Source organism: Hibiscus syriacus, unplaced genomic scaffold (genome assembly GCF_006381635.1).
Source record: "Hibiscus syriacus cultivar Baekdansim isolate YM2019G1 unplaced genomic scaffold, ASM638163v2 tig00117005_pilon, whole genome shotgun sequence".
Classification (NCBI taxonomy): domain Eukaryota; kingdom Viridiplantae; phylum Streptophyta; class Magnoliopsida; order Malvales; family Malvaceae; genus Hibiscus; species Hibiscus syriacus.
This window is the reverse complement of record NW_024063519.1, coordinates 117,991-145,253: the sequence shown is the minus strand read 5'-3', so window position 1 is coordinate 145,253 and position 27,263 is coordinate 117,991. Positions and strand designations below refer to the sequence as shown.

Sequence of the window (27,263 nt, the reverse complement as noted above, 5' to 3'; positions counted from 1 at the left end):
TATCACTCAGTACCTCAAAACAACCCCAAAATTAAAAAGAATAACCAACTTAAGACAAACTCACCTTATCAATGGAGTCATGGGAAGAGAAGTAGAAGAAAAAAATGAGCCAAGCTTCACGATACATCCCCTTTTATTATCTTCGTAAGCTTAAAATATCTTTTAAAATGAATTTTAAATTCATATCCTGCTAAAAGACCTCTTTGCCCTTCCATTTTTACATCTTTGTTAAAAAAATCTTAAACTCAAATTTCCAAAATTAATCCTTGAATTTTCAACTTATTCCAATTAAACCACTAAATTTTAAATTCTTACATTTTAGTCACTAACCCAATGTTTGGGGTATTACAGCTTACAATGCTTGACTCAACTATTTAAATTATTTTAAACTTCTAATGACTCACTAAGAGTATAAAAGAGTTGTAAATGTGTTACCTTGTTTCTTGGATGGCTAGAAACTTTCTCAACTCACTCTAGATTCAACTTTTCTTTTCATTTAGCTCTTGAGCTTTCTCCTATCTTCTTCACTAAACAAAATGAGAAAATAAATCACCAATCTATCTAGGGGTTGAATAGCATCTAAACAAACTCTCTATAACTCAAAACTTTGTTAGAATCCATATATTCACACAAATATCTCAAGACCCATTTTTTGGTCATATGGATAAAAACTAGTGAAATAGATGAAGGAAGGATGAGGTTTAATAATCTTACCTTGGATGGATCCAACTAGGCTTGAATTCCTTTGAGATTCTTACTTAAAGAAAATTGAAAAAGATAAAAAGATGAGAAGATAAGAAGAGTGTTTGATGAGTTGTGTAAATGGGGTCTGTTCATGGTGAAAACATAAAATAAGGAGGGATTTTTAGCTTCTAAATGACTATGGGTAAACTTCAATTTTAGTCTCTTTACTTTTATTATCATGATTTACTAATCTCCGACAAAAACTCTCTTGGGCCCTAACTCAAGCCCATAACCAAAAAACTTGGTCCAACTATAATATAAGGTATAATAACTCAACTTTAGGTTTCAGGTTGACCCGAACTACTAACATGGGATTTAGGGTATTACAACTCTCCCCTCCTAAAAGAAATTTCGTCTTCAAAATTACCTGGATAAAAAATATGTGGGTACTGAAGCTTCATATCTTCCTCGATTCCCAAGTAGCTTCTTCGACCTCATAATTCCTCCAAAGTACTTTTATCAAATAGATCTTTTTTTTCTCAGCTCTTTCACTTTCTTGGCTAGAATTCTGATCGACTCCTCCTCATAAGATATATAAGGGCTCAACTTGACTTGTTCTAAAGATAGGACATGTGATGGTTTGGAACGATATCTTCAGAGCATGGATATATGAAACACATTATGAATGCGCTCCAATTTTGGTGGTAAGGCTAAACGATAAGCTACTAGTCTTATTCTCTCGAGCACCTCATAGGGACTGATGAAACGTGGAGTCGACTTTTCTTTGTGCCCAAATTGAAGTACCTTTTTTTCACAAGGACACCTTAAGGAATACTTTGTCTCCCACTTCGAACTCAATTTCCTTGCGTTTCAAATCTGTATACAATTTATGTCTATCTAAAGCCTCCTTAAGTCTATTCTGAATTACATTGACCTTTTCTTCAGTTTCTCAGATCAGGTCTGGCCCTATTATCTTCCCTTCACTAAGATCAATCCAACAAAAGAGGAGTTCTACACTTGCACCCATACAAGGCTTCGTATGAAGTCATCTAGATGCTTAACTGATAATTGTTATTATATATGAACTCCACTAATGGTAGGTGATCTTCCCAACTACCTTCAAAATCCAACACAATACATCTAAGCATGCCCTAAAGAATTTATATTACACGCTCTAATTGACCGTCTGCCTGAGGGTGAAACGCGATGCTAAAATGAAGATTGATACATAGGGAACTGTGAAGAGTTTCCCAAAACTGATAAGTGAATCTATGGTCTCTATCGGAGATGATCGTAGTCGGGACTCTATGCAACCTCACTATCTCGCGAATATAGACTTGTCTCTAGGGTAAAGTCCATTCGAACCGGTAAAAATTGAGCAGACTTGGTCAACTGATCTACTATCACCCACACAACATCATGCTTGCACCTTGTCATCAGTAACCTAGTCACAAAATCCATCGTTACTCTGTCCTATTTCCACTGCAGTATCTGAATTGACTAGAGTAACCCCGAGGGAACTTGATGTTCTAACTTAACCTGTTGACACACCAGACACTTTGCTACAAACTCATAAACCTCTCTTTTCATACTTAGCCAAAAATACAACGGTCGAAGCTCTTGATACATTTATTGCTACCAAGATGGACAGAAAGTGGACTACAATAGGCTTTATGAAAGGATCTTGTTACGCAACTGCTCAACATCAGGCACACATAATTGCCCTCTAAAATACAATACCTCACTATATTTCATTTCGAACCCTGGAGCCTCACATTACTGACTTGCTATGTCTAAGCTCTTAGGCAGTTGTCTGAACTTTAAAGTTTTTGTCTTCGCTCACTAACTCGGGTTCTACTTAAAGCACTTCTAACAAACCTCCATTATTGGATATACTCAGGCGCACCAACAAAGCTATCAACTCTGACATCGACTTTCAACTCAGCGCATCTGCTACAACGTTCACTTTTCTGGGTTGATAATTGATAACACAGTCATAATCCTTAACCAATTCCATTCACCTACGCTGCCTCATGTTTAGCTTATTCTTGGTAAACAAATACTTTAAACTTGTGTGATCTGTAAAGATGTGTTATTTTCCCCAAACAAGTAATGTCTCCAAATCTTGGGTGTGAAAACAACTGCAACAAGCTCTAAATCGTGGGTGGGGTAATTCCGCTAGTGAGGCTTGAGCTAATGAGATGCATACACTACTATATTTTGATCTTACACCCCCAAAATGAAACTTCAAATAACATGAACTCACATTTTCCCAACTTAGCGAACAACTAACGGTTTCGAAGGGTTTAAAGAACTATGTAAATGTGTCGGTCGTGGTCATCATCTGATCGCGAATAAACCAGAATATCGTCTATGAAAACTACCATAAATTGATCTAAATATAGGTGGAAAACTTGATTCATGAGGTCCATGAATGTCGCTGGGGCATTGGTAAGTCCAAACGATATTACAAGGAACTCATAGTGATTATATCTTATCATGAACACCGTCTTGGCTATATCCACTTCCTTGCCCTTTAATTGATAATATCTAGATCTTAAATTGATCTTGAAATATACACATGAGCCTTTGACCTGGTCAAAGCGGTCATCGATTCTGGGTAAGGGATAATAGTTCTTAATGGTCAACTTGTTCAATTATCAAAAATTGATGTACAATCACATCGATCTATCTTTCTTCTTAACAAAGAGAATCGATGCTCCCTACAGTGAGATACTTGGTCGGATGAACCTATCTCCAATAACATTTGTCCAATAACTTCTGGATTTGAACTTTCAGCTCTTTTAGTTCCATCAGTTCCATGTGATTGGGAGCAATGGACACTGAAGCTGATCATGGAATTACCTCAATTTCAAACTCTAACTCTCGATCCAATGATAATGTAACATCCTCAATACCGGGTTAGTGACTAAATTGTAAAGTTTCAGAATTTGGTGATTAAAATAAAATGAATGAATAGTATAAAGATTTATATGTAAATTATTGTGTAGGATGGAATTGAAAGGAAGAAGGAATGAAAGAACAATAGAGTAATTGCAAGAAAAAATAATTAAAGAAGGGATAAGTATGTATATTAGAATACACGTGGGTGAAAGGGGAGAAAACACTCAAGACTTCCAGAGTTCTCTTCTTCTTCTTTCTTCCTTGTGCATGTGAACCAAAGCAAAGGTAAGATTTCTAATTATTGAGTTTCTTGTTAAATTTAATATTGGGTTTTGATTATTAGATGATAACTAAGCTTAAGGAAAGCTTAAGTTATCTTAACATCAAATGATGATTGAGTTAGGAGAGATTTAAGATTTGAAGTTCTTAAATGAAATCTTGGAATATTCATAACTAGAATTGAAAGTTAAATTTGACTTGTCATTAATCTAGTTAAGATATACGAAGTGTTAGAAGTGGAATTCAAACATGTTGATTTATTAATGTAATTCTTGAATTACATATGAAGGATAGGATTTGAAGGTTTAAGATGAAATAAATGAGTATAAATTGGCTTAAGGATATGTACTAGAGTTAAGAATGAAAAGGGGGATTAAACATGAAGGATTTAATCCAAAATGAATGAATTTTCGGGTTCAAAAAGAGGATTATGGGCAGAGTGCATCGATGCATATTCATAGTGCATCGATGCATCAAGGTTAAAACCCAAAAAGTGTTTGAAGGTGTATCGATGTACAGGTGGTGCATTGATGCACTCTTTTAAAAGAAAAAGATAGAATGCAATTAGTGCATCGATGCATAAGGCATGCATCGATGCATAAGGCATGCATCGATGCATCCCATTAATAATAAAACATCGAATGTATTTTATGCACCGATGCACAAGTAGTGCATCGATGCATACCTTCATTAAAAGAGGAAATTGACATTTATCTTAATCTAAAAAGTGAACCATTAGAGTATATTAGCTATAATACTGATATAGATCCATGTGTGATTATGTAGATACTAAAAGTAAGTTTATTCCGGAACGATCAAAGGATTAGAATCGAATCAAAGCAAAGCTAAGGTGAGTGCATACTATATGTGTATAGTATAATGGAATAAGACTTGTGATAAGTCTAATCTCTATATTGATTTTCATAGTACAATAGTTGTGAACATGTATACATGATAATTATTGTAATACATGCATAAGGCATATATATGTTCATGTGATTGGATTAATGATGTATATATATGAATCGATTCAAATACACATGTGATATGATATGTGATATGTGATATGAGAAGATGACATGAGCTACATGATCACAAGAGAGATGACATGAGCTACATGATCACAAGAGAAATGACATGAGTACATGAACATATAAAAGATAAGAATAATGCCCATAGTATACGATATGAGAGCTATAGGTGTAATTGGCATGCCAAGAGTCGAGGGTATAATAGTCCTTCAGGACGTAGTCCTTCGGGATGTAGTGGTCCTACGGGACATATATGACAGTCCTTCGGGACGAATACTGAACTAAGGTTCAGTGCCCTATGAGGGAATTGATACGAGCTGTGGTGACAACATTAGTGCACAACCTCAATGCACTCACATACCTCTATTCTCAATAATATACATGGGCAATTAAAATACAAAGTAAAGTAAAAGTGGTACAAGAAGGTAAGTTTTGTACATGCATGATATGATTATATATGTTATTGTGTAGTAGTAGATACATGCATGTTGAAATGTCATGAAGGAAATGGTAAGAATGCATATACATGAAGATATTGTGCATATTCATTTATTGCCTCACTAAGTCTATGACTTAGCGTGTAAGTGATTTACACGTAGGTACTAAGAAATAAGAAGATTCAGAATAGCAATGGCACGGACAGCAACATTACTAAGAAATCAGATTAGAAGTAATTGACAAAGTATGTATTTTGTTGTGTATAAAGTGTTGGTATGTAATAAGTGGTTAATTACGAATGCTCTGATCGATTTTGTATTAAGTGGTCTCTTTTATGTAAATTAAAGTATTTTGTTTTAATGAAAGTTTTAAATTCCCAGGATTTTTCTTTAAGAAACAAAGTTTAAAAAGTCAATGTGATATCTCGGACTTGTATTCGGGTCGAATATGAGTTAAGGGTGTTATAGATAACCCCGATAACTATTCCATAAAATATCTAAAAAATCTCTGACTGTTTGGATGTTCTCAATCTACAGAACTGCTACTCTGGTAATGATTACATGAGCCACAAAGGCTTCACAACCTCGATCCAACATCATTTGAGCTTTAAGAGCTGATACAATCCTTGTGTACTTGGGTTTTCACCAAACATCATAATTTTCATCCCATCATCTTTCCTGAGTTTAAGCCGTCTAAGCTTACACCTCAAGCTCACATCATGCTCTGACAACTAGTTCATGCCCAAAATTAGTTCAAACTCTCTGAAATATAGCTCCATAAGTTTGGCGGGGAAGGTTTCACCTTGGATTTCAACAGGGCATCTACGATGAACCTTGTCCATTATGACATCTAATCTTAAAGGGCTAGATACTCTTAACACTATCTTAAGTTTCTCGATTGGGATATTCTGCTCTTGAACTAGATCATAATATATATAGTAATGGTTAGATCCTGGATCGGTTAACGCAATAACTGGAAGAGAAAACACTGTAAAAGTGCCTAAAATAATATATGTTGCGTCTCAATCCTCCTAGGGTTAGACTGCATACTGACGAGAAGCAACTCTGGGCTCTGTAATGGCCCCGGATCGACCCACACCTCTACCCCTTTAAACTATAAGAGCTGACCTCTGTGTTGAAGCTAGTGCTGCAACTCGAGCTTTTGGCACTCTCTGATAAAATAGTCCAAAAGAACTATATCTAAAATATATAAATCAGGGTTTATAATTATACATGCCCTCTAAAGATGAACTCAAGATATACTCTGCACTATCTGGGTTTGTATTACTTGTGTAAAAAAGTCCTCAGACTACTCTTTAACTAACCTGCATAAGGAAACAAATTTCAAACGCTGAGCTAACTAGCCTTGTGTCACACTAACAATTAAACCATACTAAAAGTGTTCATGTCATGCTTAAGTTAACTGGTAAACTAAAATAGTGAGTATACTCGTATACTGCACTATCTACTTTATGGTATATATCATAGTACGGTTGAGGGTTCTGCATCTCGGAGCTCACACACCCTATAGTCTACCAAAGTTGGTTGCCTGAAATCTCTACATCGGTCAACTACCTCGACTAGCCTACTCATTGAGTACCAGACCTTGTACCCAAGCTAATTAGCTTTAAGTACCCCGCGCACTACCTAAGGATATATCCGATCTGAATCTATATTTTTTATAATGCTAGCATTTTCTAAAGGAATTTGGGTGTCATGATCGTTTCCCAAGCATCAACCAAGGTTATTTTTATGTCACCCTATTATTTCTAAGTGTAATTAATATCATTAATATTCTCACTTGTAGTCTTATTTGATGATATAATGAAGTGTTGGGGGTACCTCAGGTCTAATTCCCTTAAAAACTAACATTTTTCCCAAAACAGACTGAAAGTATCGATATTAGCCCAATAGTATCGATACTTCTGCAAACGTTTTGATACTTTATACGAGTATTGATAATTTTAAACATTATGTTCTGCCCAATTTCAAAACTTTATGGGAGTTTTGAAACTATGACCCAAAGTTTCGATACTATTGCCTAGAAACTCATGAATTTGCTCAAAACGAAGAACTAGTTTCGATATTATCCCAATAATATCGATACTTTACCTACATAAATCATAAAACACATACTAAAATGCTATAATTCAATTACAATGACCTTAGTGAGGTCCTCAAATATGCTTAAAGTTTTATTTGATTAACAAGGGTTATAATAGGAGCTTTAAACACATTTATAACTCTAAAACAATAATTTCACCATGAAAATGCTTATCATGCTCAACTCAACCATTTAAAATATTTTGAACTTATAATGACTCGTTAAGAGTATAAAAGAGTTGTAAAGGTGTTACCTTGTTCTTTGGATGGCTAAAAACTTTCTCAACTCACTTAAGATTCAACTTTTATTTTATTTTAGTTCTTGAGCTTTCTCCTATCTCATTCACTAAACAAAATGAGAAAATAGATTACCAATCCATCTAGGGGTTGAATAGCATCTAAACAAGCTCCCTATAACTCAAAACTTAGCTAGTATTCATAGATTCCCACAAATCTCTCAAGACACAGTTTTTGGTTATATAGATAAAAACTAGTGAAAGGGAGCTCAAAATGAAGCTAGAATGATTAGGTTTAGTAATCTTACCTTGGATGGATCCAACTAGGCTTGAATTTCTTTGAGATTCTTACTTAAAGAATATAGAAGAATAGATAAAGATGAGAAGATAGGAATAGTTTTTGGTGAGTTGTGTAAGGGGGTTTGTTCACGGTGAAAACATAAAATAATGAGGGATTTTCAACTTCCAAATGATTATGGGTAAACTACCCTTTTAGTCTATTTACTTTTATTATCATGATTTACTCATCTTCAACAACAACTCTCTTGGGACCTAACTCAATCCCACAAACAAAAAACTTGGTCCAACTATAATATAAGGTTCAATGGCTCAACTTTGGGCTTCGGGTTGACTCGGACTACTAACTTAGGATTCAGGGCGTTACAAAAGGCACTTCCGTATCAGCGCCAAGGCACTTTAGTACCAATGTTAAGGCACTTCCGTGAATTGATGATAATGCCAATAAATATATATATTTGTTGTTTGGTTATGTATCATGCTTATTGCATTCTGCCATTGTTTGGTATTACAGTCAGAGACCTAATATTTGTATACTCATGGAGAGGCCCTTAGCAGAGACTAAGGGAAGCGTGAGACTTCTACTTCAGTGATAAAATAGTAAATCCCTTAAGTAGGTAACACTTAATCTAAATCATGCATGTACCTACTGCTTAGTATCATGTCTTCATTATGCTTATGTTTATGAAATTCTTTTGCTACTTTAGATTAACGATTATACTGATGGGTTTTGCAAGCTCAACCGATTAGATATTTTCCGTTGATAGGTTAGTAGCTTGAGCAGTTCGTGGAGCACCGTTATAGCAAGACTTCCAACATCTCCGAAAAAGTATTGTACTATAGTTTTAGTGCGCATATGTATTCATAGTACCTTACTCATGTATTCAATATATTAAACTCAGAGTCAGTATTATTTTTTAGGCATTAAAACATTTTTCAAGGCATAATTTAGACACTTATTTTTTGTATTAAGACTTCTTAAAATCAATACAAAATCATTTTAAATATTTTTTTCGTTTTTCAAATGATTCAACTAATAAAATTGTAGTGAGATTCTTTTAAGATTTTGAAAATGTATCAATTCAAAATATTATTATGATATTTGGATAAATAATTTTATAAAAATAATATTTAGATTTGATAAAAATTATAATATATAGAAATAATATCATTATAAAAAATCTATTCATCCTTAAATTTATAAAAATGAATAAATATCCGACGGTATGAAAAGGTCAAAATGAATATAAAAATGTATTTAGTTCTCCACGGTTCATGGGCTGCCTCAACCATTAATCGCTTTCCCACCCCCAACCCCCAATATCTCCACAGCCCAATTCTCATTTATTCTCTCAACTTCTACGCCCTTTTTAAGTTTTTTTTTTCCTAAGAAATTCATTAAGTCAAGGGCCCAACTAAAGACCTTTACAGGCATAAGCTAATTATTAGGTTGAATTCCACTATTAGTATCTAAACTATCAATTTTGATTTATTTTAGTATTTAAACTTTCAATTTCTTTTCAAAATCATTTTTACGTTTAGTTTTTATTCATTTTAATACCTCATTGTTTAAAACTAAAAAATAATAATTACATCATTCATCAGTCAACTATCTTGTCACTCCTATTTTGGTAATCAAGTTTAAAAATGTTCAATTTAACTACTCAACTTTCAAATTGCTCATATTTTAATTACTCTAATTTATTTTATTAAAAAATTTTGTGACATGATATTTTTATTATTATTTTATTAATATATAATTGAGAATAAAAAAATAATTTTGCAAGTTAAAGTGATTAAATTAGGAGTAATTTGAAAGTTCATTAATTAAATTAAAAAAATTAAACTTTAGTGACCAAAATAGGAGTGAGAAGATAGTTGAGTGAATAATGATACAATTTACCCATAAAAAAGGTGCCACGAAACAAAAACTAAAACGTTAGATATGACTTTAAAAAATTAAAAGTTTATGTATTAAATATGTAGTTTACCCTATTTATTATTTGTACTTTGTATATAGGTTATTATTGAGTTGATGTTATTAATTATATGTAAATTAACTTAATAAAAAATAAGATGATATTTTTTCTAAGAATAATTAATATTATAATATATATATTATAATTTTATATAATATTTAAATAAAATAATTAAAATCATCTCAAACACCGAACATAAAATTAATAAATATATATATAAATATTTATCATTTCTCATATAATTTTTAATAAATGTAAATATATTTCTAGACTCACGTTGTTTAATCTAATATAATAATAATAATATGATTTCTAGAAATATTTGTAACTTTCTCTAAATCACATTGAGAAATTCATCTTAATGCTGAGTTTAAATTCGGAATCGGATTCATTGGAAAGTTTTCAAAGGCATAGATCAAGCTTTAGATCATTCAAATTACCCTCCTTTAAATTCTTGTGAGAGAGAAATTCTATTGGTCATGACGATTGAAGAAGAGGTGAGCGTTGCTAGGTTTCTATTGGAATATGATTTTTATGAATTTGGGGAAGAAAATTTTAAATTGATTTGATTAAATGTGATTTTATAACAAATTTAAACTTAAATTCTTATAAAAATTAATGGTTACAAAATTAATTTAATTTTATAGTATGATAATTATAAGTTGATATTTAAATTTTTATGATAAGTATTGTAAATTTATACAAATTTTAAAATATTAATAATTTGTAATATTGACATTTTATTGTAGTTTTTATTATTCATATTTTTTAATTATGCCTTATATGATATTCTTGTTATATCTGATCCTTTCATAATTTTGTATAATTTATATTAGAAAAATTAATGTTCTTTTTTGTATCTTATCAATTATAAAATCAACCCTAATCCTATTTAAGAGGAAAATAGAATGGGGGACTCTAAAAAAAGCAACCAGGGTGCTCGTAATGATTCTAGAACTTATGCTCTAAAGAAATATGAGTGAAAGATGAAAAATTTAACTAATCAGTCAAATGTACTTGCTCTTTTATTTATTAGATCTACAATATTTTATTATAATTAGTATAAATATTATTTCCAAAACATAATTAATGTTCTCCTTGTATGTCATTAATTCTAAATCTAATCTTAATTTTATCTAAAAGATAGAGGATGTGAGACTGTAAGAGAAAAAATGGGAGTGCTTATAATGATTCTATAATTCATGGTCTAAAGCAATATGAGTGAACAACAGCTTAACTAATCGATAAAATATACTTATTCATTTATTTATTAAATCTACATTATATTATTATAATCACTATAAATTACCACGCACGATCCCGCATATGCAAACAACTTCTTACATCGATGAGTTGTGACGGTAAACCCCTCTCTTTAAAAATGAGCACTTTAACTAACCGGTCACCACCGTTGTTCTCCTCACTCATGGGAGGTGATTTTTATTTCTATATTATGTTTTGTGATTAAATTTTCGTTTTTTAAATGGATGCTACTTAACTTCTATTTCCTATGACAATGTTTTTGGGAACAACTTAAAAAGTATTTTATTATTTATGTGTCTTTTTAAAATAAATTAACTGATCATATTCCCATATGTAATGGGGTAAGGGAGAGATAGGGTAGTAGGTTGCCCCCAACGTCAGGTTGAGAGTAGCTTCCGTGAAAGACCTCCAATTATGAATTGCCTATTCCACTTTCTCCCTCACACTCATACTGCTTGCAGAATTGAAGCTATACTGATAATCAATGCAAAGTGATTGACCAACTTTGTTATATAATAGGAAGTGAATTGTTTTGAGCTCAGAAAAAAGAAAAGAAAAGAATGCAAGCCTTTATGACATGCTATGTTTATGATCAATGGGTGCTTCTGTTGTCCTTAAACAAATTTCTTGTGGCATAAGCTACCGCAACATGTAAAAGCAGATAGTCTCAAGTAACTATGTTCATAGGGTTGACTTCTGCTTCTCTTATTTACATATTCTGTTAGATTAATAGATGTTATACAATCCGAGATGAAATAAAATAAAAAGTAAATTTTTTATTAATAAAGTAGAAGAAATAATTTAGAGTAAAGAACCCGAATGATAACTGAAAATTGAACTTGAATTTGGATGAGGCATGCAACAACGTAGTTTCTTTAAGACATGTTTCCGGCCACTCCTTGGTGCTCGAGATATCTTGGCCGTCTGTCTCCCAAAATACAACAACAATATGATCAATGCACAGTAGCACAACTTGTGAGATCACGAACCAAATCTTGTTAGAGACTACCACCGAAAATAAGATAGAAAGGAAGGAGTTTTTTGAACCGTGTCATATCGAATATATTCGTGAATTAGAAGTTATACCATATTTAATATTTGAATAAAAAGGAAATCACATAATATCGTTTTTAATTCATCTTTAATTTGTAGTAGGTAAAAAACCTACAAGCCTTTAGTCCAAACAATCGCATCAACCAATCGTGCCGGCGCACCTAACCCCAATGGGTTCAATGAGATTGGATTTGCACCCCCCAAGCTTGCATGAAAGGCACAATATCAACCTAAGTCCTTTAATAACTAGTAAGTTGGTTTGTGTATATAAACCATTTTCTTGTTTGATATCCTATCAACGTGGGATATGATTTTTCCATTTTCCTTACGCAACACAATTCACATTTACCATACTTTGAGCATCAATTTTTCATTCAACACTCAACATTTTTGATCATATGAGATGCCGTTATAAAGATCTCACGTAGTAGAATATGAATCAATAAATTCATTATTCAATTCTTCATCTTTACACTTAAAAAATATGATTCAAAATTTCCAATTTATTACATTTTTTTCCAACAAAAGAAACAATATGCACTGCAGCAATGAGGCGACTTCAAGATATGGGAGAGATGACCACGGGTCGGGTTTTTGATCAACCCGACCTGACCTGAAAATCTACATCCTCCACCCGATTCTGATCAGACCCGACCCGAAAAATATAAACTCTCCACTCGACTCTGACCCGACCTGATATAAAATAAGGATTTAATTAAAATAATAATAAAAATTTTAAGACAATTACATTATTATCCTCAAGTCGGGTTGGAGTTTTTTCACCCTCCACCGAGCCCGATCCGACCAAACCCGAACCCGAATTTAAAAAAAAATCCAACCCTAGTGTTTAGGTCGGGTCAAAACCAGTCGGATTCAAACTAAATTGCCATCTTTAGATATGGGAGCGTCATATTTTATTTTGAATCTTAGAGACAACCTTGGAAGACTGGTACAGGTTTGTTTGCTTTTACCTGGCCAGTTAGTTTTACATTTCTATGTAACATTTAGGTTTGATGATAATCGTCTTTGTTTTGTGCATTTCAGGCTGGAATTGAAATTGCAAACCTATTTCTGAATAAAGGGGAGACAGTATGTCATTTGTTACAGATTTAAATTTTAATGAAGGCTGACTGCTTCTCTCTCTTTATTTTTATAAAATGTGCATGCTCTTATATTTTGAGCTATTTACTTTCTTCGTCCCTGTATTTTAGTCTGTGAAAATTTTATTGATGCATATGTTTGGTTTCTATGACTAATTATGTAGTCTTGGTGTTCTTTTTCTTGCTGCTAAAACTGAGCAGATCATATACACAGTTGGGAGGGATCCACAGTACCAGAATAATGTTGTTGCTGATACTGCCCCGTTGGTTACATTGCCCGTCGTCGTATGCACTTTTGCTTCATCCTAACATGTCTTGTATAATGGGATAATGTCTTGTATAGCCCCTGACCTATAGAAAATGTCTATCATGGAACATGAACTTGAAAATGTTATATCAGGTATTTTCCCAGACTTCCATTTCATGTATCACTCCTAATGGCCTAACACGATACCTGTATTAATGACGTAGTGGTGCATCCATAATTTTGACACATATGCAGACAGGGATGGACCGAACAGAGGTGGGGTAGTCGACCCCGTAAAAATTTAAAATTATCATATAATTAATTTTTTTATGTATTTCCTATTAAAAATATATTTCGCCCCTAGAATTTAGTTCGCTCCGTGAAATTTTAGTTCATCCCCTTGTGTTTAAATTCACCAATAATATAAAATCATGCGTACATCCATGTATGCAGATATTGTGCATGTGTATGATATGCGGTTACCATGTAGTCATCCATGGACATAATTTATTCAAAGAAAATAATTTTTTACTTTTATTTTACTCTTTTCTCAACCCCATATTTTACTTCTTCCCTTGATTCCCCTATCCTACTCCACTATGGCCGGATCTAGTCATTACCTGACCAAGTTTTGCCAGACGGCGTATGCGCTGACCTGATCATGCCATTTCCAGTCTCTTTAAAGATCAGCCAGCTTTCCTGTGGCATGATCCAGCCATAGAATTGGAAGGGTGGGGAGGGATAGGGAGAAAAAGGAGAGTACAAGAAAGAAAATACAACAATTAATTCCAATTTTATCTTTAAATTTAAAATTGTGAATAATTTTTTATTAAAAATATATTCTTTCAATTATGATTTGGTATTTTTCAAAAAGAACAAAATTTTTATAAGAAATCAAATCTAATTTGTGTGAAAAAGAAGAAAATAATCTTTTGGGGGAATATCTATAAATATGTTTCTTTTTCGTTTTGTCTTTTCTCATAACATCATGTGTTAGTCCATGTTATCCGCTAGGCTTGTAAACTATCCGAACGAACACGAATAAGGGTATGTTCATGTTCGTTCGTTTAACTTTAATCGAACAAACGAATTTTAATCGAACAACTAAACAAACAAGATTTCTTGTTCGTGCTCGTTCGTTAAGAAATTTAACTTGTTCGTGTTCGTTCGTTAAAATGTTAAACAAACATAAATGAACAAATGTAAACAAACACAAACGAACAAATGTAAACGAACACAAACGAACAAATGTAAACGAACATAAATGAACGGGGATAAAATTAATTGGGTTTATATTTGAGAACATTTTTTCCTTTCCAAATAATTTTAGGAATTATATCTTCTTTAATTAATTTGAGGTTTTTTTAATTTGGGTTTAAAATTAGGCTTAATATAAAAATAAAATTTCAAACTATATCGCTTTCCCCAAATAGGTGCCTAAATTTTTTTCCAGTCAATCCAGATGTCTAACGTTACAAGTGTTACTGCTTTAGGTGTCTGGTTCATAACAACAGTTAAATTCTACCTTTAAATGACACGTGTCACGTTCTGGTAATTTTAAAATTTTCATTTAAAATTAAATAATTAAAATTATATTATAAAAAACCCCTAAAATTTTGAAAAACTAAAAAAAAAGCTTGAAATTTTGAAAACCCTCATTTCAACCCCTAAACCCACATTGCATGCCATCCTTTATCACCATCGGACCTCCACCCGACCTCTCCTCCACCTGACGACCAATAACCCCATGAAACAGGATCCAATTAACGTAACCCTTGATGAAACCAATGCTACAAATTACGATCTCACGCGATCTCGATGGCCAATCAACGACAAGGATGATGGCGTTTGACTAGGGAGATGGCAAGGATGACATCAGCGACGGTGGTTGTGGCCGACAAGGACGATGTTGATAGGTTAGGGATTTGAGATTTTTAGTGATTTGAGGCTTTTTTGTAATTTAAGAGAAATTATGGTTTTTTTGTAAATATAAAAATATTTTTAAGTTTTTTTTAAAGAAAATTTTTAAAATTACCATAATTTAATACCTGTCACTTAACGGAGTTTTTTAACGGTCGTTACGTTGGGACACCTAAAGTGATAACCTTTGTAACATTACACACCTGAATTTACCTAAAAAACGTTTAGACACCACTTTGAGAAAAAGTGTATAGTTTGGGCACTTCTTCTGTATTAAGGCTTAAAATTAACTAGGCTTTAAAATATTGACATGTTTAAAGTTAAAATATATTAGGTCTTTATATTTCAAATGAGTCTAGAGATTGGACTAAATATAAACGAACGAACATATTATTGAATGTTCACAAACGTAAATGAACGAACAAACTTTTTGTTTGTGTTCATTCATTTAATTAAACGAACATAAAATCTTGTTCATGTTCGTTCGTTTAATAAATAAACGATCATAAATGAACTTCTCGTCGAACAATTCACGAAACAATTTGTTGAACGTTCGGTTCGTTTACAAGTATATTATCCACATGGCAATATTCGTGTACGTCATATTTTTATTGATTGACTACCGCATCATTGATTTTTGTTAATAGAGTAAAGCCATGGGGAGATTGGTGTACAAATTGAAAGTTAAGGCACCTAACTACACATATATACTTCAATTCTGGTGCCGCATTAGAACATTTTCTAGTATCACAGGGGATGTAGAGGACAAATTCCCTTTCACATTTGCATTTATTCTAAATTGTTGTTGGTACTTGACGTAGGTTCTGCAGTTCATGATAACTGTAGAGCTGTTCTTGTTGGGGAGAGGACTTTTGGAAAGGTTTGAAGTTTACCTCATTGTCTGTAACTCAAGCTCTCCTTTGTTCTCTTTTCTTTATAGTTTGTCTATCTTGAACACCCCTGCCCAATCAAATTGAAATGAATTTTTATACTGTCTGGTTGGTGTCGTTGACTCGCGATGAAACTTTTCATGGATGGAAATTGAAATCATTATTTTAGTTAAGTCTCAAAAGGATTGAGTTCAAGTCTTTTAATGATCTGATTATTGAACTGATGGAAATAGATACTAGCCTTGATTATACATCTTGAAAAAAAAGTGTCTTCTAGAATCTTATATCAACCCTTATTGTCCGTTACAGGGTCTAATTCAATCTGTCTTTGAACTTCGTGATGGATCTGGGGTGGTTGTCAATGTTCACTGTTGGAAAGTATGCGACACCAAAATCATTTGGACATCAATGGCAATGGAATAGAACCTGACTGTACAAACTTCCCAGGTAATTACTTTCTTCCGTGGTTCAAACCGAGGGGAATTACTTCCATATTTGAGCTCTATCATGCAAGGAACCCAAAAAACTATGTTCCCCATTTGATTGTTAAAAAGATAATACATTCCTTAGTCCCAGCTGTTCAAAACTCCAAATGTAACCTAAAGGCCACCTTAGATTTTCTAACACTGACGATGAATTGAAAATGGCCTATATCCGATACCGGATTAACACTGCTTTATATGCAGCAGCTTGGAGCGATATTGCACAGCATCTGTCAAGATGCTATTCGCTTCGACAAGGCTGGAAACAGGTCTGTCCTCTCCTTCTTCTTTTTTTCTGTTATCCCCTGCTTGTCTGATATTTACTAGACATGTGGTATGGCATTCTGCAGTTAGATGGAGGTATGATCTGGATTTTCTTGCCCTGTAGGTGCACTTGAGGACTTGAGAGTTAAGAGCTGATTTGCATATGACTTATATAATTAGTTTCAATTGATTAAACATCTTTATATTATACATGGTTTAAGAAGCACTGAATTTAAATTCCCAGCAGACAACCTTTTTTTGCCTTTTTCCTATGAATTAATTTTCCCTCTTTTGGCACCTGTCCGTTGCTTGCTAATTCCAACATCCTGATGCCTCCTCTCTCAAGTTTTCTTATATTCTCCTTTCTCTGTTTCCATCTCTCTTCTATACAAGGAAGCTTTGATTCTTCATGTTTTCATTTTATTTATTTTTATGTCGGAATGATTACTGTACCCTTCTTTGCAATCCCTTCATTGGCCCTTCTCTTTGTTTTTATTATATAAATACCTATTTCTTCTTCATTATTGTTCTTACTAAACAAGATTTTCGTTACCTGTTACAGTTCAAGCACATTCAAGACATGGATTTTAGACTTGTTCAGTTTCTCACAATATTTCTATTGCATCTTTTTCTATATTCAGGTGATTGCTGTATACTTGTACCCATGCCTTTAAAATGCTTTGTTTTCTTCATCTCTTGTCATGTTTGTATATTTCTATGGGGAACTCTATTTTGGTTTTGCCCCAAATCTTGCTAGGATTTAGCATTAATGCTTGAAACAATTCTCATCTGAATGAGTGAATTTTTTTGGGGAAAATTTCTGTTAAACCAATACTTAACATGCTTTTAATCTCCAGGTGCAAGTATTTCCAGGAAACCTCCCCTCCGAGAAGTCAATCAGAGAAAACAATGCAACCAAGAATCGAGGTTGCTCCTAGACCCTTCAATATCCACTACACTACTAGATAATGTTCCCATCGTTAACCCTACACCTACAACTCCAGGAACAACTCCAAACCCGACATCCCCGTCAACAGAGCCGATCACCAACCCGACTACCCCGATCACGCCTCCAACAGCACCGGTCACAAATCCAACAACACCGACCACAACTCCAACAGCACCGGTCACAAATCCAACAACACCACCCACAACTCCGACAACCCAAAACCCAACTCCTACGACATCATCAGGAGGTTCCTGGTGTATTGCAAATCAAGGTGCTTCATCAACTGCTCTGCAGGTAGCTCTAGACTATGCCTGCGGATACGGCGGTGCGGACTGCTCAGCGATTCAACCTGGAGGAAGTTGCTATGAACCCAGCACGGTTCAGAATCACGCTTCTTATGCTTTCAATGATTACTACCAGAAACACCCTGATCCAACCAGCTGTGTTTTTGGAGGCACTGCTCAGCTTACAAATACAGACCCAAGTATGATATTCTAGAAAAGAAAAATCAACTTGTTTCTGAACTACAGTTTTTTTCTTTTTTATAATCTTTCAATTAAAATTCGCCTTTGTATATCGATCCAGGCAATGGGAACTGTCATTATGCAGCATCCTCGCCAACAAGGTAAATATCTTACAACTACCATGGGACCAGCTCTCATATCAGTTTCAACACACACAATATATGTGTTGCTTATATTTTTCATTTGAACATGTAAACACAGTGTGACTCCGCCTGCCAGCATAACACCACCGGCCACCCTACCGCCACCGGATACCATGACTCCCCCCTTTGGGATGAGCCCACCTTTCACCGGGCCGGGAGGGGTGTATGGTTCAGCAGAACCAACAGGACTCCCAAGCTCAGCCAGCTCTATGCCATTCAGCTACGTGCTGATCTTTACCACAATGTCACTTCTTGTTGCATACAAACTCTGGACATAAGGGAAGCAGCTTTCAGTTACTTTTTTCCGACGACACGATTGCACCTTCTTTGGCTCTCCAACTGAGTTTCAGAAACTTTCAGCAAGCTTGGGAATCAACAATGACATCCATGTTCTCTCCATTAAGATCTAAATATTTATTGTATTTGTTGATCTACGTATACATAAAAGCTGGTTTGAAAAAACATCAAAGAAGAGCATAGAATCTCTTAGGTTCTTGTACTCATAGATAAGTTAAGAATATGATAGCTGCTTTTGCAGAATTACTGTTAGCTGCACAATAAAGTTGTTCGAGATGCCCTGCTGGCCTCTGCCTCCAGGAATTAATGCTTTTTTCGGTAAAGGAAATCGTCTGACTTAGCTAGTTCATTATACTAGATTTAATTCTTTTTTACTTTATAATTATTCCTCGGCTACCTTTTAATTATTTTTCTCCAGCAAAATTCATACAGAATTTTCTTATTTCATTTCAATGCCAATACTTTACACCATGCTAAATCAACCCCAACAAGGATGAATGTTTATAAGAATATTATAATATTTCAGAACCTTTTCATATATTTTAAGGAACGTACTTCCAAAATTAAAAATATTGTGAATTTATAAAACTGAAAAAAATATAATAAATTAATCTTATATTGACGGTTGTTTCACTTTTTTAAATATTAGAAAATCATCTAATAACTAGGGTAAACTATACGAATAGTCTCCTTTGTTTTCAGTTTAACCGACTTTGGTCATCGATTCAAAAATTAAGTGTGTTTAGTCCCTTACATTATATATTTAATATATAATGGTCCCTCAAACATTAACATTCATTAATTCATTAACGGATATGTGATGTGGCAATTAAAAAATTCAAAAAAAACAGGTCAACTTGTAATAATACACGTGGCATTTCTGAAATTTTGGACGTTTTCAAACTGCTTTTAGACCGGCTACACCTCCTGCAAAACCACCACCTTATTATTCCCGTTTGAACTCGAGATCTAGTTCACAATACTCAAGGCGACCAAGTCCTCCATGTGGCACAACAGCATTTTCACAGAACGTTATTGAAAGCCTCAGGCGGTCAAATGAAGTTCTGAACCAAGAAGTGTCAAAACTGCAAAATCAAGTACTAGTGATATACTTGCTGCTCTGTTATGGTCATCCGCTGCTTGTGTTACACATGCAGCCTGCCATCAAAACTAATTCATTTTTCTCTACTTTCGATCGGTTACAGTACAAGTCAAAATTTTGAAGCAGAAATGTGATACACAAGGCGTGGATATTCAGAAACTACGGAAAAACGCTCAAGAATCAGCTTTATATGCTGTAAGAGAATCATCCAGGTTTAAAGAGGCCAAGGAAGCTGTGAAATCCACCACAGATGAGGTACATTTAGTTAACTCGCTTATCTTTTCAGTTTGCCACCATATGTAAACCATGCCATCTACAATGATACCTACTCATAAATGCCCTTCGATATTGTTCTACAGTACAGCTGAAAGAACTTGTAACACCCTATATTAATATGACACACAGTCGACCGATTAGGATGCTACACGGAACGACCGAAGTGGATAACCAACTTTTTTTCTTACTTTCTTTTACTTTAAAACAACCATTTTAATAACCATTTCATAAAAAAACATCAATAAAAATATAAAATAAACTTTACACTGGGAGCTTCCAAAATCAAATATTTAATTACAAAAGTAATTACAGACCAACTCTTGACTGAATCTACGACTCAACTTTACATCAAGGATTATAAATATATACACCCTTTAAAAACGTTGAGACATACTCTGATATGCTCTGGTCTAGACCTCGATACTTCTGAATCTTCTCGAACTGGTCGATCTACTAACCTACCAACAGAAACATCCGAAGGCCAAGCTAACTAGCTCAGCGCCCCACTAACAGCTAAAACATACTAATTGTATATCACTGAAAGGCTTAAGTTATCAATTCTATTGTTCTGCTCTGCTTTAGTGAGTGTACAAGTACACTCGCTCTCTACTCTATGGTAAACATCATGGTGCGGCTGAGGCGCTGCATCTTGGAGCTCACACACCCCTCTAGTCTACCGAGGATATGATCCCCGGAATCTCTGCATCGAAAACTATACCCTCGACTAACCCACCCCTTGCGAGTGTCAGACTTCGACCTTAGTTAGTCAACTTAAATTGCATTGTGCACTCCCTAAGGATATATTTATACTTAAACTATACTTTTGACTTTGCTATCTTTTCTAAAGGAACTTGGGTGTCCTGGTCGTTTCCCGAGCATTCAAACAAAGCTAGTCTTATTTCTTTATTTTGTTTCTATGTTTGAATTAAGCATTATTATTGTTCTCACTTGTAGTCTTATTTAGAAGTAATTATAAGCTTTTGGGAAACCTTAATTGCTTCTATAAATCCTCTTGAATTAATGCCCAAATTGAACCATTGGTCTCGTTACTAACCTTGTAGTATCGATAACCTCTCTTCAGTATCAATACCCTAGTGCTGAAAAGCTTCGAAACTAAAGGGGAAGTATTGATACTCTTAAGGGGTATCAATATTGGGACATTGGGTATCGATACTCCCTAGAGTACCAATACCAAAAATGGTTATTGGATTCCCAGTCTCGATACCAAGCCCTTGGTCTCGATGCCAGACCCTCAGTATCGATACTCCTTTAAGGGGTATCGATATTGTTCATCAAAATGCTCTAATCTAGGCTTCTCTCAAGAACAATATCGATACTACTACATGCAATATTGATATCAACTCTTTAAAATGCCCTATTTGGGCCCGAAACTTGTCCCTTTACTCCCTAAAATCCCTACTTTAAGGTTTCCCAATTAGTTATTAAGCTTTATCTGATTATAAGGGTCATAAATAAGGCTTAGAAACATGTTAAAAACATCGAACATTAAATCTACCATGGAATTCTACTCAACATGCTTAAAACTTAACTTTCTAGCTAAAACTCATTTCTAATGATCTATAATTGGTATAAGGAAGTTGTGAGTGAGTTACCTAATTTCTCTTGTTGCTAAAGTTCCTTTCAAATTAACTTGGGATCACATTTTCCTTCCCCTTTGACTTTGAACTTTCTCCAACTTCCTTAGCTAATCAAAAGGAATAAAAGAGTTTACTAACTTATCTAAGGCTTAAAATAAGGTTAAGGACACTTTAAATAACTCAAATTCACTAAAAAAAGTTTGAAAACCTTGATTCCTTTAAAACCCTTAAAAACACATTTTTGGAAATCTTACCCAAAACTTGAGATTATGGACTCTAAATGAAGCTTAAAGGACTCTAAATGAAGCTTAAGGGATAGAGATTAAGGTTCTTACCTTGATTTCTTCTAACTAAACTTGGAATTTGAAAAGCTTTCTCCTTTAAGCTTACTCTTGGAAGGAAAAGAAGAGAGAAAAGAAGAGAAAATGAGAATATATTTTGGGTGTTGGTTTTCACGTATAATCCTCCTAAAATAAGGGGGTTTTAACCTTTAAACCGGCTATGGATAAATGGCTATTTTGGTCCCTATCCTTTTAAACCCATACTAAAGCCATCAATTTTTCTTAACTTTTGGGCCCAACTTGAGCCCAATACTCTTATAAGCTGGACTAGGAAATCTAATAGGCTCCACTTACGGGTTTCGAGTTAACCCAAATTATAGACTCAGGATTTGGGGTATCACATAACTATTCGAGAAGTTGCCTTTTGAGGTTTTCGAAAGTGAAACCTTTAAAGATATGAATAATCAATCAGCTGAAACATTCTTACCACTTACGGAAAACCTGATGCTTCTATGCCAGCAACCATGGAAAACCAGACGGCAGAAGGCAACACAGCTACCGTCCCATCTAATGATAGTGGAAGTTCCAGAGAGGCTGCAGCTCAACCAATCTTGTGTGAACTTACCGAGCAATTCGAACCTGGAGTACTTGAATTAATGGTTGATTTTACTGAAATAGATCCACCTCTCTGTGTCACACGCTCATCACACATACATGCATCACATAGGCACATACGTAACCGATCGAATGGATCACATAGACACAAATATACGTAACCGAATGCGCAATCAACATAAATACAAACCCGGTGAACCAAAATCGCTTTGACGAACCTTTCCACTGACTACTCTACTAAGAAACCAAGCTTGGTTATCATATGTAATTGTTAGCCTTGTACCGACTCTCAACATTTTTGCAGCAAACGAAAGTTCGCCGAGCATGCAACAAGCTGAAGAATGGTGGAGTAATAAGATAGGGTGCTTATGAGGTACAGCAATGCATCAGCTGCACCATTCCCTTTTCAACCACCGCTAGCACCAGCAGCTGCTGGTGAAACCACTGACGCAGCGCCCCCTTCCCAAACTTAGTTTCCTAAAACTCGACAATGTAAATTAGAGAAAAATCAAACTGCTACTTAGTTTCCCTCTTCTTCTTCTTCTGCCGCTCCTCTCTCTTTTTCTTCTTCTTCTTTATGTTTTGGTAAAAAGTGTGTTAGGGTTTTAATCCCTACTCAGGTCTTGTAATATATATAGGTGCAAAATAATATATATAATATAAATATTAATGAGTTTTTATTCTAAGTCACTTAGAACATGTGATTTATGTGGAATTTTTTTAAATTATCACGTAATAATTATGTTAATAGATTAACGGAAGTTAATATTGAGGGACTTAAATTGAACGGATCGATAATATAAGAGATTAAACCCATTTAATTTTTGAATCGGTAATCAAATTCAATCAGACCAAAAACAAGATGATTATTCGTATAGTTTACCCAATAACTAGATTTAAATATAATTATTTGTGATTATATACATAATATGTTTGAATATCCTTTGTGGTCTTATTGGATTGAACAATTACACTATTCAATTCTTACATAAGTTATGAGAATCAGAAGAGTTCCGATCATATTAACCACAGTATTTTTTAAAAAAAAATGTTGATTTTTAACTAATGGGGTTCATACTTTGTCAACTAAACTAATAGTAATTTAATATCGATTATTATTTGATATACTGTTGGTGAAAAAAAATCACAAGCTGTACTAAAGTTATGCAATTTTTATTTTTTAAAAAATTAAATATATTTGTCATCATTTTAGTGTCTCTTGCAAAGTTATGAAATAAATATTAAAATTATATGCAAACTTTAGTTGAATGTACAATATAATATAAAAACTTAAATTTTATATAAATATATACATGAAATTTTAATTTAATTCAATTTTTGTAAATCATTAAAATCATTTTTGAAGTATCATTATTTCACATTTACATATTTTATAACAAATAACTATATTAAAAAATATGAAAATTAAATACAATTATTTTTTCTTAAAATATATATAATTTAATTAAAATTAAAAATTTAAGTGTACGATTATACTAAAGTAAAGATAATATTTTATATTAAATATTTAATTAAATTTTAATACTTATCTCTATAATAATTATATTTTTACCATTAATACGTGATATTCAAACACATCCTTAATACATTTAGTAGTTAGATTGCTTAATAAAAGCATATAAGTTGGGCCAACATTAAATTCCTTATGTCATCATGACTGTGGATGGGTTTTCAATCACGAGAAAAATTATTTGGGTAAACTACATGGGTGATCACTCAACTATGATAAAAAAATATTTTGACCACCGATGTTTCAATTTAATTGATCAAACCATCCAACTATTTAAATGCTTCAATCAAGCCATCTGTAGTTAACAGTGAACGGAATAAGTGATGTAGCAGTTAAAATATTTTGGTATAGTTACATAATTGGTCCATGTTACTTATATATTCTTTTAATATGGTCATCATTTTAATAAATTAAAATATTGGCACGTGTTATCATTCGATTGGATGACTAAATTGATTTTAATTTATTTTTAATTTAATAAATTTACTTTTCTCCAATTAGAAGATAGCACATGTCACCCTTGGTTGAAAGATAATAAATCAAAGCATAAGGAAGCCAAGAGGGAATTCAAACCAAGGACCCCTTGGGTGAAGGGGAAAGCACCAAACAATGGACCAAGACATCCATTTGGTTTGTTTTATACAACATTTTTTTTCTTTAGACAACAAATAATATAATTAATACATAAAACATATTAAATTTTTTATTTAATTATATATATATATTAATAGTTATATATATATATATTAATAGTTATATATATATATATAATAAATTATAATTTAATAGAATAAAATATAACCAAAATTACGAATATAATAAACATACTAAAATTTTTCTTTAATATTTTTATTAAAATAATAATAAAATATTTAAAATATTTTAAGTTAATATATTCTAAAAATATATTTTTAAAAATTAAGATAAAAATAAAAATATATTTTTGAGTGAAGATAAAGATACAATATATATTTTTACATTAAAAAATATTTAATAGGTTAAGACAAAAATAAAATATATTTAATAAATTAAGATAAAAATAAAAAATATTTTTAAAATTTAAGAATTAAGATATATAAAATATTATATTCATATTTTTTTGTTAATATAAAATATTACCCGTATTATATTAATATATATATAATATTAAATTATATAATTATATAAAAAATTAATATGTTTTATATATTCGTATTTTTTGTTAATGTAAAAAAATCTTAATTTATTATATTATATATTATTAATATATATAATATTAAATTATATAATTATATAAAAAATTAATATGTTTTATATATTCGTATTTTTTGTTAATGTAAAAAAATCTTAATTTTTATTTATTAATTATATTATTTGTTATTTAAATAAAAAGGCTTAATATAAAAATAAGTGCCTAAACTTTGTCTAAAAAAACGTTTTAGTGCCTAAAGAAATTTTCGCTAAAAATAGGTGTCTAATGTTTTTAAAGTTATACATTTAGGTGTCCGCCGTTAAAAATCATCGTTTAACCGACTGTTAAGTGGCATGTGTCACGTTCTGGTAATTTTGAGAATTTATTTAAAAATAAAAAATATTTTTTGTAAAAAAAATAAAAAGGAATAGTGCCCCCTATGTGCTCATTCTCCCCATTCCCCTTCCCCTGGCCGATGACCATCAACACCACTATCATCGGCACAGTGCTGACCTCCGATCAAACCCCTGGTGACCTTTCGTCATAAGCTTCCATTGTTTGTAGTGGAGAAGCGTTCGAAGTTTAATCGAATTTTAAGCCACAGTCGTTATTTTTCGTCGATTCCGTCGATCCTGACGACCATATGCCATGCCGTCACCACCATTCGAACCACAGTCCAATTCCGCTCAAAACCCATCCTCGTCGTCCCTCCGTCGGTGCTTCTCCGGTGTTCCACCATGATAACCGGGTTGAAATGAGATATTTTACTTTTTTGAGTTTTTTTATAATTTCATTAAAAGTTTGGGGATTCTTTTTTAATTTTTTTTTAAAAAATATTACTAAAAAAATTCTTTAGGTACCAATTTTTAATACTAAAAGTGTAACTGAGAATATTTTAGGCACTAATTTTTAGCGAAAAATTCTTTACGCACCAAATAGTTTTTCGAGGTAAAGTTTAGGCACTTATTTCTGTATTAAGCCAAAGAAAATTTTACTAAGATATAAGATATATATTATTTATTTCTGTATTAAGATATATATGTATTAAAACTTGACCCAATGGTTTGGTGCTTCCCCTTCACCCAAGGGGCCCTTGATTCGAATCTCACCCTTGACCTCCTTATGCTTTGCTTTATATTCTTTCAATCAGAGGGTGACACATGTCACCATTTGATCGGAGGAAAATAAATATATTAAATTAAAAATAAATTTAATCATCTAATCGAATGATGACATGTGTCATTGTTTTAATTTATTAAAATGACGGCCATATTGAAAGAATATATAAGTAACATGGACCAATTTTATAATTATATCAACAAATTTAACTGCCACATCACTTGTTCCATTAATTGTTAACGACAGATGACTTGATTGAAGCATTTAAATAGTTGGATGGTCTATTTGATCAAATTAAAACATTGATGGTCAAAATAATTTTTTACCATAGTTGAGTTGTTACCCGTGTAGTTTACCTAAATTATTATCCGTGCCCACTTTTCTTGTAAGTACCCAGTAAAATGCGATAATATGGTCCATCGCCCATTTGGGCATTTTGCGAAATAAAAATTTCTATCTTCAAAGGAAGGTCGAGATCGCCATTGCGC

The 27,263-nt window shown here is 32.9% G+C and overlaps 1 protein-coding gene and 2 long non-coding RNA genes across 4 annotated transcripts; all 3 read left to right on the top strand.

Moving 5' to 3' along the window:
• Window positions 1-13,176: 13,176 nt before the first annotated feature.
• On the top strand, window positions 13,177-13,670 carry LOC120195091. Its single transcript, XR_005523027.1, has 3 exons — window positions 13,177-13,221; window positions 13,311-13,355; window positions 13,568-13,670. It is a non-coding gene; the product is annotated as an uncharacterized LOC120195091 (long non-coding RNA).
• A 2,650-nt stretch (window positions 13,671-16,320) lies between these two features.
• LOC120194992 lies at window positions 16,321-17,299 on the top strand. Its single transcript, XR_005523025.1, has 4 exons — window positions 16,321-16,413; window positions 16,733-16,870; window positions 17,113-17,174; window positions 17,256-17,299. It is a non-coding gene; the product is annotated as an uncharacterized LOC120194992 (long non-coding RNA).
• Window positions 17,300-17,646: 347 nt separating this feature from the next.
• LOC120194965 (PLASMODESMATA CALLOSE-BINDING PROTEIN 3-like) lies at window positions 17,647-19,175 on the top strand. Of its 2 annotated transcripts, XM_039197119.1 has the most exons (5): window positions 17,647-17,810; window positions 18,027-18,260; window positions 18,324-18,602; window positions 18,704-18,743; window positions 18,844-19,175. In XM_039197119.1, the coding sequence occupies exons 1-5, from the start codon at window positions 17,750-17,752 to the stop codon at window positions 19,061-19,063; spliced, it is 834 nt and encodes a 277-aa protein (XP_039053050.1). In that variant the 5' UTR covers window positions 17,647-17,749; the 3' UTR covers window positions 19,064-19,175. The 2 variants fall into 2 exon arrangements, with proteins under 2 accessions (XP_039053050.1, XP_039053049.1); XM_039197118.1 differs by having other exon boundaries at window positions 18,027-18,602.
• The last annotated feature ends 8,088 nt before the right edge of the window (window positions 19,176-27,263 follow it).

Bases quoted from the DNA above. Each gene is read 5' to 3' on its own strand.
- LOC120194965 (XM_039197118.1), top strand. From the start codon at position 17,750: ATGGATTTTAGACTTGTTCAGTTTCTCACAATATTTCTATTGCATCTT. The intron at 17,811-18,026 runs GTGATTGCTGTA...TTTAATCTCCAG, and splicing joins GCATCTTTTTCTATATTCAG to GTGCAAGTATTTCCAGGAAA. The intron at 18,744-18,843 runs GTAAATATCTTA...ATGTAAACACAG, and splicing joins GCAGCATCCTCGCCAACAAG to TGTGACTCCGCCTGCCAGCA.